The 14,132-nt window shown below is 36.7% G+C and overlaps 2 protein-coding genes across 2 annotated transcripts; one reads left to right on the top strand and one right to left on the bottom strand.

Moving 5' to 3' along the window:
- Nucleotides 1-228: 228 nt before the first annotated feature.
- Nucleotides 229-2,907, bottom strand: LOC141907653 (aquaporin-9-like). The gene is made up of 8 exons (XM_074797368.1): nucleotides 2,854-2,907; nucleotides 2,467-2,585; nucleotides 2,213-2,342; nucleotides 1,981-2,118; nucleotides 1,673-1,791; nucleotides 1,320-1,540; nucleotides 992-1,125; nucleotides 229-882 (listed from the first exon to the last, which is right to left on the bottom strand). Exons 1-8 carry the CDS (start codon nucleotides 2,864-2,866, stop codon nucleotides 791-793), a joined length of 966 nt encoding a protein of 321 aa, XP_074653469.1. The 5' UTR covers nucleotides 2,867-2,907; the 3' UTR covers nucleotides 229-790.
- Nucleotides 2,908-3,670: 763 nt separating this feature from the next.
- LOC141907649 (glucose-6-phosphate exchanger SLC37A2-like) lies at nucleotides 3,671-13,417 on the top strand. Its single transcript, XM_074797363.1, has 16 exons — nucleotides 3,671-3,873; nucleotides 4,306-4,387; nucleotides 5,152-5,236; nucleotides 5,318-5,396; nucleotides 6,127-6,262; nucleotides 7,179-7,255; nucleotides 7,439-7,605; nucleotides 8,244-8,284; nucleotides 8,627-8,749; nucleotides 9,229-9,330; nucleotides 9,630-9,726; nucleotides 9,859-10,007; nucleotides 10,244-10,292; nucleotides 10,453-10,605; nucleotides 11,023-11,123; nucleotides 12,393-13,417. Exons 1-16 carry the CDS (start codon nucleotides 3,803-3,805, stop codon nucleotides 12,495-12,497), a joined length of 1,617 nt encoding a protein of 538 aa, XP_074653464.1. The 5' UTR covers nucleotides 3,671-3,802; the 3' UTR covers nucleotides 12,498-13,417.
- The last annotated feature ends 715 nt before the right edge of the window (nucleotides 13,418-14,132 follow it).

The following is a 14,132-nucleotide window of genomic DNA, read 5'->3' on the forward strand; positions in this document are numbered from 1 at the left end:
CTAACAACATAACGAGAGTGGATATGAATAATTTTCCCGGGGATTGTTCCACCGTCCTCACGTTCGACTTTGACATCAGTCCTACACAAAGTCAAAGCAAAAAACAACTTCGCATTCGATTCGGTTTGATTTGTAAAATACTTTAATATCTTAATATTAGTATATATTAATATAATAATGAAGCTACATATTTATCACTATATGATTTTATCTTTGAAATTAAGCTCAAAAGCGTTCGGATATACGTACTAACAGTGCACGGTCAATGCACGTATATGCGTGGAATAATCATTTGGAATTACTCAAACGATTACTACACGGTATATTATGAAAACGAAGTAAGGTTTTAATTTGTTTAACTATAAACTGTTCATTGTCGCGCCTTTCAGTCAAAACAGACAAACATTCCCCGTTTACAATGACCAATCTTAATCTTGGAAATTCAATTCAGAGTTTCCCAACTGTAAAAAAGGGGTTAATATATTCTCTAAAGCTGGCGATTGTTATGGATTGTGAACCCTAGCGCAAATTAACGGTGTACATGATTTATACATGACCTTATCTATGAAATTCACATGAAATATCAAAAATGATTATTTCACATGATGTTGATGTTATCACAACGCAACAAATAAAATAATCTCTCTCGCATAAGTAATACATTATGTCATCAATAACTCTTTGAAATAGAAGACATTTTTCATCATTGAAAAAGTATGAAAATGTTCTAATCGCGCTAGTTCGAGACTAGAATTGTATATGAGAATCTATCCACAAAGCGAAGGAATTGTTAGCATTGTTCACACGATTCCTCGAAGTTATCATCATCAGCATCATCAGCATTATGAGCCAGAGCTTTGAGTAAAAGGCCGTCAGATTCAACTAAAAATATATTGAGAATGATACATATGTTATTCTATGCAAGTGTCAGTTGGAATTTGAGAATTTCCCTAGGTGACTAAGCAATTTGAGAAGTAATTCAAGCACGCACCGTTTCCGTCGGATTTTTCGTAATTTTTCTGTGGCCAGTGCAGTTCGACAAGTAGTTCATATAACAGCCCACCAATGATACAACCAATGATGGGCGCTACTATACCTATCCAGAAATAACCGTAATTTCTTATACTGAAATATCAAGGATTAAGATGTCAGCTTTCTTTAAGATTGTGAAGATTTGTGGCTGTAACTCATTTTACGCTGGGCAGAACATGGACAGAGTTTCGAGTAAAAGAGCATCGGATTCAACATAAAGTTATCATTTCAAAAGTTTCAGTTGTGATCACTTTTCTTTCTAATTGAATAAAGTAATTGTCCCGTACCTAAATGTTTCAACACCCCATCCGGCCATTAGCGTAAACAATCTCGGTGGCAGATCTCTGGCCGGGTTTAGGATAGCGCCGGCATTACCGACGAATCCAGAAAGAAGAGCTATGATTGAAAATCCCAATACGAACGGGAAAAGAGATTTCGACGGTGCAAATTCATTCCGTTGGTCGATTAAACCTAGAATAACATAGGCTAGAACTGCTGACGATACCACCTTTTGAAAAAGAGAAAATTATGAATTCATTACATGACAACATTTATTCATAATGCCGACCTACGCCCGGCTTTATGAATCGTATGAAAGAATATTTTTCAGATGTTTTTCCAAATCACTTTAAAAGGTTACCGTGTCCCATACGCAGGTACCGATGCTCGCATCTGGTCCCGGATATGTGGCAAATATGCCTGCAGTGGCGAGTGGACCAGTCACATATCGTGTACCATTGTCCAGTGCATTTAAATCATCTACGAAATAAAAATGTTATTTCATGTATTTCAATAATGCTATTTCAATTGCAAATTATTGTTAAAGAGGTGTTAAACAAATGCTTAGTTGCAAGTTAGGAACTGATCTCTAACAATAAAGAAGTGATGATTCCACTATGTTGTGGGGAGTTTCTCCAATTCAATTTTTGTCCGGTTTGCTCCACTCACCTACGATGTTTATGTAAATAACCGGACACGATAAAAACGAGCCGATGAGTTGGGCGCAGATGTAAACGAGAACTTTCTTCCAAGGAAATCTACCGAGAACAGCGAACATGATTGTAACTGCCGGGTTGATGTGGCCACCTGTATGCACAAAATAACCGACATTTCATACACATTTCCGCTGATAGTTTAAAATAGGCTTCATTTAAGATTTCAAATTGATAATTCAGCTAACCTGATACACCGGCACACATGTAAACCCCCATCGCCACTCCAATCCCATAGCCCCATTGAACCGTGTTTATATTACCGATGTGACGATTTTTACCTAGCACCATTTGAGCTACCCCGGAATTTCCTAGAAGCTATATAAAAGAAGATTGTGTTACTTTTAACAGTACATGTAGACCCTAAAACTAGTTTTATTGTGAAACGTCTAATTTGACAGTAAAAGTATATATAGGGAAAACTTGACAATATTGTTCATACCATTAAGGTAAAAGTGCCCAAGAGCTCAGCTAAAAATTCTCGCACATATACATTCGATATACGAAGCTTGGAAACAACTTTTTCCTTGAAGGATTTCTTCCTTTTACTGCCATCTGAAACTGGAACGACAACGTGGCTTTTGCAATGAATTATTTACGTTATGAATTTATCTGCACAGAAGTGAATATAATAAGCATTGATTTTGCAGGGTTAACAAATATGATGAATCTCGCTCATTCCCTCCCGCGGAGAGAGGCTAGCATAGACATATCTTATGATCAAAATATTACGATAGATAGAATTTAGATGAACAATGACATACTTAAGCTAGTTCGCAGTTTGAAATTATTAGCAAATGAAAATATTCCGAAAATAGCACTGGCCTACCTAAGTCTTCCATGGCTGGCCTGGTGTAATACTGGCAGTCTAATGACTGGTGTCTTCTATAATCTTTACCGAGCTCGTATTCAAAGAAATGGTTATTCTATTTCAATTATAGCCTATGTGTCTTGTCGGCCAAAACTCGTTTTCTGTTAGCTTTACTCTTACAATGTTTGAAAATGTTTAACCAAGGTGTTGAGTTCCATTTCTTTTTGAATTCAACGTAATCTTTTGTTAATTTCATAATACATCAAAAAATGTCGATGAATTAAAATATGTATTTTGTATCATTCACAGCAATTCCAGAGCCTTCATTCCAAAGTTGGATTTTTTCCACCAAAAACAGGACACCTAGACAAGGCTGGACTGTGTCCTGAGATTTTTGAATCCGATGTTCCAGGGTAGAACATATTCAACTGGGTACCATCTGGCTAGCTCGGAGCCTCTATCTAGATTCAAACCAGGGGCAATGAATCTGGTGCCAACCCACCGGCCCTCGTAAATTTGTGTGCATGACTTCCCGAGTGAGTGACGCCCGGCGTTTCACCGCGGCTCTTTTAGTTCATTGCTATATGAAGCTAAACGTTTCTCGGTGGCTTTCTTCTGTTTTTGATTATGAGTGAGGCTAAAAAATGTGATGTTCGTTCCGATACGTCACACCCTCGAAATACTGAGGACTCACGAACCTATTGCATCCCGTGAAAGTTTGATAAGTTATTTAGACTGGCAACCAGTCTAATTTTCTATGCGAATAAAGTTTATTGTATTGTATTGTGTTGCGTTGCTTTGTACCCTGGTGACTAGAATTGAGAACTCAGTAGCACTGGAACCAGGAAGTGAAATTTGAGGAGTCTGCTGATCTGTCAGTTTTCAGTTGCTGATGTTTGTTCTAGTGATTATTTCAGCATGATTTAAACGGCGTTAATTTAAGTGAAGTCGACGTAACCGTCCAGCTATGCCTTCCATACCGATTGGAATACATGTGGTGCAAAAATGCCCGCCTCCTTGTTGCAACAGAACTTTAGGGTAAGTTTCGAATTCGAGATTTTGGGACGGATCAAGGAGAGTTCAAAAGATGTGACGTGTTAGAATTATTCATTTCACCGCACCCATGTTACGGGGTAAATCAGGAAAACTATCGGAAAGAATATTTCCCGGTTTGGATATATTTAGGAATGTGATATATTTCTTCTCCGTCCGCTCTGGATCGGTAAATTCTTCTTCAAAAATAAAATCACGTAGTATAGTTCTGGAGAGTCATTTGCTCGCTCAAAAGGGCAACTTTCTTCGACAGCAATATTTTATTACAAACCACCTTCACCATTAAAGTGTTGATATCTCTGTCATATCGTTAATAGTTTGTTCATTTTAGGTCCAATTTCCATTCGGAAAGATCGAATTTTGAATTAGGCCTATGGGAATAATGTTATAAAGTGTTTCTGTTGGTTTTTATTTCAGATATCGCGTGTTCATTCTGGTGCTTACATTTCTTTGTTACATGTCATACCATTTATCTCGAAGACCGATAAGTGTTGTCAAGGTAGATATCATATAAATCTCAAGAATTTTAGTCTAAAAATCTTAAGAAATACTTTGGAGGGAACTGTTTGTTTTTGTGTGTGTACTTAATGACCCGATCTAGTGAGTAAGCTCAGGTATGCGTTAGGTGTATTTAGGAGTCGCGATACTTCCTTATTCCTGGTATTCAGTTTGATAATGAAAATGTATGAATTTATGCTTGTTGTTAGACACCTACTAGGCATACAAAGGAACTAGATCTTTTTATAGATTGGTTGTTTGAATCAGAATCGAGAAGTGGTGGTTTGGAACCCAGTGAAGCCTATTCAAAAGTCTATTTTTTTGTGTAAATTCGTGTTAAGACCAATATTGTATGTGTTCTGAAGATTATGCGAAATATTCCAAAAAGTCAATCCCAGACAAAAATTGATAGAATTTAGTATCAAACCATTGGTCTTAAACATAAGTGTTAGGTGAATCTGTACATCGTCTGGTATCCAGATTACAGCGAGACCTAGTTAGTTACTTAATCGTTGGGGGTAAGCTTTTTATAATCGGATGGGCTTATACCAACGTGAAAATATCCGATTGTGAAACTAAACCACAGACGGGACTGAGCGAGATCATGCTATCCAGTCAGGACATGTCAGTGAACTTCCCGATGCACTGATCTAACAATAAAATCTGAGGCGCAAAAACGTCAAATTTGATCTCAGCGGTTGATTACAGCGAGACAGGTGTCTATATCCTACGTAAGCTTTATGATTTGATTTATCTGTTTTTCAGAGTGTTTTACACAGAAACTGTTCGAAATTGATACCACCACCGCATGTAGCAAACAATAAAACATGGTGCGAGTGGCCGCCATTTGGTAAGCGACTGAATCCGTCTCAAATGATTCAAGTTTCTCGAAAGCCGTAGAAAATACTCCGTTGTGTTATTGTTATTTCAGATGGTGAAAACTACCATCAGTTGTACGGTGGCCTCGACTATGCGTACTTGTTCTCCTATGCAATTAGTATGTTTTTCTGGTAAGATTTTTCATTTTAAGTGATTGATAATTCTTTATAGGTCTAGACCGTAATTTCTATTTCGATTCTGCTAATAGCCTACCGTACAATTAACTACATTTATGTCCCGTGATTGATACCTATACGGTATTTCCATAAGCTATGTTAATTAATTCATTTGTGAACATGTCACATGCACTCAGTGTAATATATATATATATATATATCAGTCAATATGTGCACCTAATTTACGTGTTGCAATGGTTGAATTAAGTTAATTATTCCTAGCTCTTCCTCAGTTCATTGAAATACGTACACTGTTGTCCTGTACATGATTTTGATTACAGAATTCCTAATGTCAATTGGCTCTTATGTATTCATGTGACACTACTTTTATTACCGGGTATAGGCAATACTTTAGTTGTCCTAGATTCCTCTCAGCATTAATCGATAATCTTCCTATTCTGTTTTATCTCGTCCTAATTACCACTCTGCGCTGACTCGGTATTGTGACAATAATCATTTCCAATGTTTAATAAGTCGTAAACCAACTCCGATATGATGTCCGATAGATAAAAACATGTGTCTGTCTTTTTATCGACTACGGAAGGTAGTCAAATTAGACCCTTGGATTCACGACCCCGGTCGAAGAAAAACATTAGAAATTCCCGGGTTTTTTTAAATGAATGCAAGACAATTTGATGTTAAAATATGAGATTAGAACATGAGATTTTTTCTGATTTTTTTTCAGTGGACAAATTGCTGAACGAATGAATCTTCGTCATTTTCTTGGTTTTGGTATGCTGCTCAGTGGGGTATTTACAGCTGCATTTGGAATGGGTTATTTCTTCCATTTCCACTCGTATGGATTTTATGTCGGTGTTCAGGTTGGTGTGAAAGGAAAATCATTCATTTTTACAGGTTCAATTATTCAGCAAAGTTTAAAAGGTGCTGCAGTCAAATGGTTTAAGCCATCATCGCCTTTGTCAGTTCCGGGTTCATGGGTTCGAATCATTGTAGCGGCAACATTTTCTTGGTCGGAGGTTCTTCTCTGGCCTGCCTCCCCTTAATTGAGAAGAAGAACCCTTGACTGGTTGACAATGGCCCAAGGAGGGTGGGTTGAAAGATGAAAAAGTGAAATATTTCTTACCGCTAGTCAAATAGGTAGAATAAATGTATTTTGTCCCGAATTGTTTGGGATAAACAACAAATCAATGAACCAATTTCAACCGGTATGTGTGTTGTACCTGTATTTTGGATACTGGTATTCCTTACAGATTGAGTTTCACTCTGAGCCATCTTTAACAAGTAAAACATCCATGCACTGATTGTATTTTATATTTGCTAATCAAAAAGCTTATCAATGCACTGTCAGGATATTTTATCGGTAAAAAAATTACTTGTTCAAACCAAGAAGTTTTATCTTATATTGACCAAAAATAAGTCCGATTCGTCAACCTTGACTGGTGTGTTATCTAATCGTGTAACTTGTATAGTAGCTTTTAGAATGGCAATTATCAGGGTCACAATACAAAAAAAATAAATTCCACTTCCGCATGTCTGTCATTCATATTTTTTGAAATATTTCTAAGCCCGAAATGAGATCCGAATCAATTTTGTGTTCTTATGTATAGATATATATTATATATATACATATATATATATATATATATATATATATATATATATATATATATATATATATATATATATATATATATATTCTCAAAAATACGTAGTTTTGATATCCCATAAACTTTAAATCTGTTTATAATAGGCCTATTTTGATTTTGTTTTTTATAGGTACTCGGGGGTATGTTTCAGGCTACTGGTTGGCCTAGCGTTGTCACTGGTGTAGCTAACTGGTTTGGTAAAGGAAAGTAAGTTCATGTACTATTATACCCGGTACTCTTTTTTCTACAGAACTGTATATTACCACAAAACCAGTCATTCTAATACTTGTTTTCTCTTAAGCTTGCGTACGCTTTTTGCCTTCTCGATGTAGAATATGATAGAATAACTAATGAGTGTATGTGTAACGTTTTTTTCTATTTCTTGTGCAGACGTGGTTTCATAATGGGAGTATGGAACTCGCATACATCTGTCGGCAACATTCTCGGTTCAATAATACCGGCAATCTGGGTGAATGATGAATGGGGCTGGTCGTTCGTCGTACCCGGAATTATAATCTTCACGCTCGGTGTCGTCGTTCTACTATTCTTCATTCCATGTGAGTATGCTGTCACTATAAACTACGATCCTGCCTCGCTCGGCCGAGATTCCAACCTGATCGTATTGCGAGACTCGTATTGCGAGGCGATATGACCTCTGTGCGTATAGCTGCCAGAATAGTCCTTCGAAATTATTAGTACCAATCAGATTACCTGTTCAGGGTGGGCACGCTTATCTTGAAATCAAGGAAAAGTCGGGGCATTTTGTAAAAAAAGCTAAAAATTAGGGATAATTCAGAGAAATTTTTTGTTTTAACTAAATTGCTCGTAAAATTAACAGTTACTGTCTATGTTTTACATATTTGACTGTGTTAATCGATTGGATTCTTAGCAGATCAAGTCAGGGAAAACAACGTTCATGTCAGGGAATAGTCAGGGAAAAAAGCATCTCTGATAAAAGTGGACACCCTGCTGTTGTATAATCACTTAGATAAATCCTAGAATAGATCGACCCGGGCTGAAATAAAAATAAAACTTGATTGATTACTTAATATTGGCTGAAAATGACATCAAGGCAACTATGTGCGCACTGGAACTATTCAGGCATGGGTTCTACGATCTGCCGAGAGCATTTTCTGAAATATATTCCGAACATTGTTTGTCACACCCTGTGTGCTAACTAACCTTTCTCTTACAGATCCGGAAGATGTAGGTTGCATACCACCCGACCATCATAAGGTACAAATCTTATTCCCATTCTACTGTCCACAGTTGCTTAAAAGTTGTTTGAAATAAACCAGATATCAGTATATGCCGTAGTTAAATTGCAGTTTTGATAGCTAGTATGTCAGTTTAGTTTACCACTGGTTAAAATTTCTGACAAAGTTTGAGTAACCCATATTTTTGCACCCGTATTTTTAAGTATAAACAGTCTTTATTTATTCTATACGTTAACATCTCCTCTACATCTCCTCTGATGGGGTATAGGCTATTTGGTTTGAGCAACTTGAGACCATTTTCCATCACCTGCACAGGTTGTGGGTCGTATCTCATGTATATTCACATGTCTGATTATTTCAGCCGGTGTCTACTTACAATATCAATGACAGTACAGCAGCATACAGTCACGCTTCGACGTCTGCTGAGAATGGTGGATATACAGTTGCCGTGAACACAGATGACTATGACTACGATCCGAATACTGTACGTGCTTAATCGCGTTATAGCCTGTCGTCATGCTTCCCATGAAATGAACTTGAACTTAAATAAATTCCCGTTTTATTGAAAGCAATTTCGGTAGATTATGTTTACCGCGGGTAGATTGTTTACCGCGAAGTTGGCTATTTTCTTCCAATTGTCGTGTATTCCGGACAAAATGTTTAGAATTTACTGCCCGAGGTTGAATTTATTGCACCATGTCAAATCTGAGGCGGGCGAAGTCTACTGTGCATCTATTTTCCTCAAACATTTTACCAGATACAGAAGTCAAATTGACTCATGTATTTATAAGGATGAGCTTTTGATCTCTAATATCCAAACATTATTTTAAGTCCAGTTTTAGTTAAGTGCATTCGCATTAGGTCCAGGAATATTGACTTGCTATGAATATTCGAATCTTAAATAGTTTTCTATTCTGATCTATGTGTATACTGATGTATGTATTTGTGTTGTTTTTCGTATAGACTGAAGAAGACAGACTGATCAACAATGAGATAGCACCACCTCTGTCACCTAATCCTGATCTACATCAAGCGATTTCGTTTCGGAGAGCTTTGACAATTCCGGTTAGTAGAATGTGTCAAATCATGTGTAATTGTGGTATTACGCAATAGCGGGGCTATGAGACTACTACAGAAGTCATGCAGCATATCAATCTTACTATACATAGACCGATCCTTATGTAACGGGTATAAAAAGTAAAATATTGAACAGCTTGGCACTTGTGGATAAATCAATAAATGAAATTGAAAGTGCCTTTCATGTACGTACCAGATTTCCGAGGCCAAGCTGTTAGTACACTTGCAATAAAACGAAGTATTTTATTAAGCAATTGACATATATAGTTTTTAACTCTTTTTTACAGGGCGTTATTGAGTTTGCGTTGGTTTTATTCTTTGCGAAGTTAGTCAGTTATACTTTTCTGTTTTGGTTACCAGAGTACATCAATGAGAGTAGTAAATGTACGTATTGAAGAGCGTTATAAACTAGATTTCTTCGACTGGGATTAGCATTTCTAAATATAGCGTCAAAATGAGCGTTACGAAAGTGTTATTGAATTTGAAAATCAGCAAAATTTTCTCATCTTATTTCAGCGCATTTCGATGCACAGAAAGCGGCTGATTTGTCAGCGTTGTTTGATGTAGGTGGTATAATTGGGGGAATATTAGCCGGTGTAATCTCTGATTTGACGGGAGCTCGTGCTTCCACTTGCCTAGTCATGTTAGCATTAGCTGCGCCTATGGTTAGTACTAATGATCAGGACCCAGTTTTACCCTTCTCAATTTATAGTATTTTATTTTAGGGTTAAAAGATTGGGAATTAACTTATTGTAACCTTAACTGGGCTCAATTTCGCCTTAAACTGGAATTTTGAATTGATATCAATTTGAAGTTTGAAGTGTTTTTCCCTGGGATTTAAATATTCAGCCGTTCCTAATGGATTTTACATCAAATAAAATGTATCTTTCTATCTTTTCAGATGTTTTTATACGAACAATTTGGTAATACAAGTATGACGAGCTTTGTGGGTAAGTGCATAGATTATTTGTATGAAGTTCAAGGTTCTACAGAGTCAAAAAAAGTTCAGTTCAAATGTTTTAGCCCTGGACTAGTCAAATTTTGGAACAAGGTCCAGAATAGCGAATGAGCATCAGCTAGTTCACTGAATTGATTTGTCATTATTTTCAGCACTATTGATGGCGACAGGTCTCTTAGTTAACGGTCCGTATGCGCTCATCACAACAGCTGTGTCAGCAGATCTCGGAACTCATAAAAGCCTACAGGGAAATTCTAAAGCACTGGCTACAGTGACCGCTATAATCGATGGTACAGGCTCGATGGGTATGTGTATCATCATATTCATACTCAACACAATCTAATAATGTTGAAATTGTTTTGAAACTTCGAAATAGTCCATCAACGTCATAAGGTAGAGTGAAGCATCTCCCAGGCACATCGTCACAGCTGTGACAGGTCTGACATGTGTGGGGCCATAATTTAAGAATAAACATTTCATAGATAAGCTGAAATATATTTTATGTAATGGGAGGTACCACTAAGCTATCATTTGCACAGATGATGGGATACTAGTCTACAACACTTCTAGTAAAAACAACTACTTGTCAAATATAAGTTCCAACCCTATTGAAATATAAAGGGGTGATCCATAAATTGTGTATAAATGCATTGAGGGTGTCAAAAAAGGGTTCGCAAATGTCTAAAATGAGATATTGAGTTTTTGTGTTATGTTTTATTTAGGTGCTGCATTGGGTCCACTGGTGACTGGTTTTATTTCTGATTCACTTGGCTGGAATTGGGTGTTTCGTATGTTAATACTAGCCGACCTACTCGCCCTCGTTGTAAGTGCTTATATCCTCATTTCGAAAGAATACCCGAAACTGAAAGCGAAATACTTATCGTATCAATCTCGATATCAAATCTCAGCTGCCGTCTTACGCCGCGGTCTTATTTTCATCAGCGTCACACTCTTAATCATCGTTGGCATTTACTTTGCACGTTACTATGAACAGAAGCAACGTGTTAACAAAATAGTAGTTCTAAAGAGTTAAAGCTTAAAGCGATGGTGGAACTAGATGAATACAGTCAAACTTGGTTAAGGCGCCAATGTGATCACATCTTTAAAAGTAATCAATATTTTCGAGTCCCAAATGTAAGTCGTCATTTGTACAAGTCAACTACATGATGATGATCTCAAGTATGATCACTTTGACTGTATTTTCTCTTAAAGAATATAGTTGCCATGGCTCCAACTTTGGTCCGAATGTAACTGGAACAATCCTTGATATGAACGTTATGTACTTTATTTACTTAAAATACTAGGGCAGTCCCCTCATTAGTTTTATGGATGCTCTGCTCACCAGAGGAATCTATTTTAAACATTACTAACACTTAAATCGTCACTTCGAGCAAAATAATACATTCCATTTACAGTAGGCTCCGTTCTAATCGGATCTGATCAACTCGGATGATAACATTTAGCTCATGAGATTTCTGATCCTATACATGAATTATGTACAATCCATCTCTGAAAAATGTTCACAGTCTAAAAACATCCAACTCAAGCGGAGTCTACTGTAATTTATCATTTCCCAGTTTTAAGGTCGCATTTGTGTTTACTGAATATTTATTAAAGTTGAGTTGAAATAGATTTTTATATATTTGTTTAATCTTAATGTTTCATCATATTCTGATTTTAACATCTATTTATTTTATGTTCATCGCTCTTTGCGCAAATTAGTCTTTATTTTATCTGTGAGATTTGTTTACTTTTTCTGCCGCTCTTCTAGATATTTGTGTCCGTGAGACGTTTTCACATTTTAGCATATTAAAAGATGGTTTTATATTTTTATCAAGACCAAAGTGAATGATCAATTTCTATCAAAGTTTAATAGCATGTATGAGGGAACTTCTTGCGCCTTGAAAGTGCCATTAGCTTTTCGAATATAAACAAAACTTTTGTACCTTATATAAACTTGGTTAGAGGGTCTATTTTATATAGGAAAAATATGAACTAAATGCTATGTATTCACATAACTTAGGAATAAAATCGGCGTGTTATTTCACAAAACAAATTTGTTTGACCTTGTTTTATTTTTTCTCTTTCACAGTGTCTCATACGATTGGTTGTTAAGGAATTCATGCACTGTTGTGGTCGCAAGGTGCTTGCGGTTTCCGGACCCAGATACGGACCAACAGAAGATCACTCTGAATAGATCGGTCCCTACCGGAGATTCAATTTTAATCGACTCTGAGCTCTTGTCGTTAATGGAAATCTATGACAAACCTCGCAGGGCTGAAACGCGTAGATATAAGATGGTTTAAAAAAGATTGAATGATATGAATTTTTCGTATTTATGGTACAATCCAGATCAATTTAATCGGGTATCTACTGCCGTGGATTCGGGGCAAATTTTACGCAACGACATTATTAACAGACGTCACGGTGATCACACGCGGCATATTGCCTGTCTTAATTGGCGGTCAACCGTTACGTCAGATGTGACGTCACGTGAATAGGGTCTACGTCTGGTTATAAGCTTGGACTCTTTCTTTTAAGACTCCATGATATAACTTAACTCATGTGTACTATATATACGACATGCTGCTCAGTATTTACAGCGCAAATTGTGATATTCATTGACTTTCATTTTATTATAAACTGGCCGCATTAACGTGTAGACTTCGCTTCCACGTAACATAATGTTTAGATAGTAAGGGGCCGCATTTGCCGGTTAGGTTTTATTTTCTTAATTTCGATGATAGCAAATTCTTTAACTATTTAACGTCATCAACATTTTCCGAAAGATTTCGTCACTAATTCAGTGATTTTTAGACGGAATAAACCTTAGATTACATTTAAAGGTTTACCGAAAGGTTTTTAGCATGTGAATGATTATGAAATGTCAGCGTTTAATCTGATGTTTTATTTATTGTTGTTGTTTTTTTTTTACGTCGATGTGATTGTTTTACTTCCAACAAACATAGAGGATAAACATCTAATAACGCCTTACGTGAAAATTAATCAATGACCCTTTTACACGTACAATGTACCGGTATAAATCAGATCGAAACGTTCTGATCTACTTGTAAGATTGTATGTATATAATACAAATCTTTTTTCTAAAAATTCAAACTTGATCTTGTTTATTTCAAACTCGGCGAGATCGCGACGTTGCTGCTGCGCCGGTGATGATCAAACGGAATGAAAACAGTGTTATCTTTTTATCTTTTGACATTTCCACTTTGTTGGCGTATCGATTGAGAAGCGAATCCCTGGAAATGTGCCATCGGTGAAAAAATTAACCAGATGAAACGATGTCGATTCATGATGGGTTGATAAAAATGGCAGGTTCGAAAGGTAATGATGAAAGGACAGCCGCGGTTTCACTCATGAATGTGAATTAACTGGTGACGTCGGTCGGTGCGTAACCTCGACAATCTGTGACGTTAAAGTTACACTGATGTTCAGCGTAAATCAACACTGAATATACAAAATTGAATTGTCTCTTCTGAACCCATCGCGCGCTAATGTCGCTGGATCTATGGTTTTCTATTATCGCTACGCGGGACACCGGACGATCTATTCATATCAGAAATTAAGATTTTGCTAAGATCTGGTTCTAAAGGCGAGGGAGATACTGTTGAAGCGGTTAACACGTCTTTTTGTCCATTGATTGATTTGATTGATTGATACCACGAATAAGCACCGGTAGCGAGCCGGCGATTGACTATCCATCAGCGTGGATATGTCCTAATTTGTACAGACAGTAAGACATGAAGAAATCAATCTCAAGATTGCTTTATCCGATCGATAGAAAAGTTTTCACTACCCTTCATATGGATTACAT

The sequence above is a fragment of the Tubulanus polymorphus genome, chromosome 6 (assembly GCF_964204645.1).
Source record: "Tubulanus polymorphus chromosome 6, tnTubPoly1.2, whole genome shotgun sequence".
In the NCBI taxonomy this organism is placed as follows: Eukaryota; Metazoa; Nemertea; class Palaeonemertea; order Tubulaniformes; family Tubulanidae; genus Tubulanus; species Tubulanus polymorphus.

Excerpts from the sequence above, each read along its gene's own strand:
- LOC141907653 (XM_074797368.1), bottom strand. Across the intron at positions 2,119-2,212 it reads CATGTGTGCCGGTGTATCAG|GTGGCCACATCAACCCGGCA; the intron begins GTTAGCTGAATT and ends TTGTGCATACAG. Across the intron at positions 1,541-1,672 it reads GTACCTGCGTATGGGACACG|GTGGTATCGTCAGCAGTTCT; the intron begins GTAACCTTTTAA and ends CTTTTTCAAAAG.
- LOC141907649 (XM_074797363.1), top strand. The coding sequence starts at position 3,803 with ATGCCTTCCATACCGATTGGAATACATGTGGTGCAAAAATGCCCGCCT. Across the intron at positions 8,750-9,228 it reads ATGACTACGATCCGAATACT|ACTGAAGAAGACAGACTGAT; the intron begins GTACGTGCTTAA and ends TTTTTCGTATAG. Across the intron at positions 10,606-11,022 it reads CGATGGTACAGGCTCGATGG|GTGCTGCATTGGGTCCACTG; the intron begins GTATGTGTATCA and ends TGTTTTATTTAG.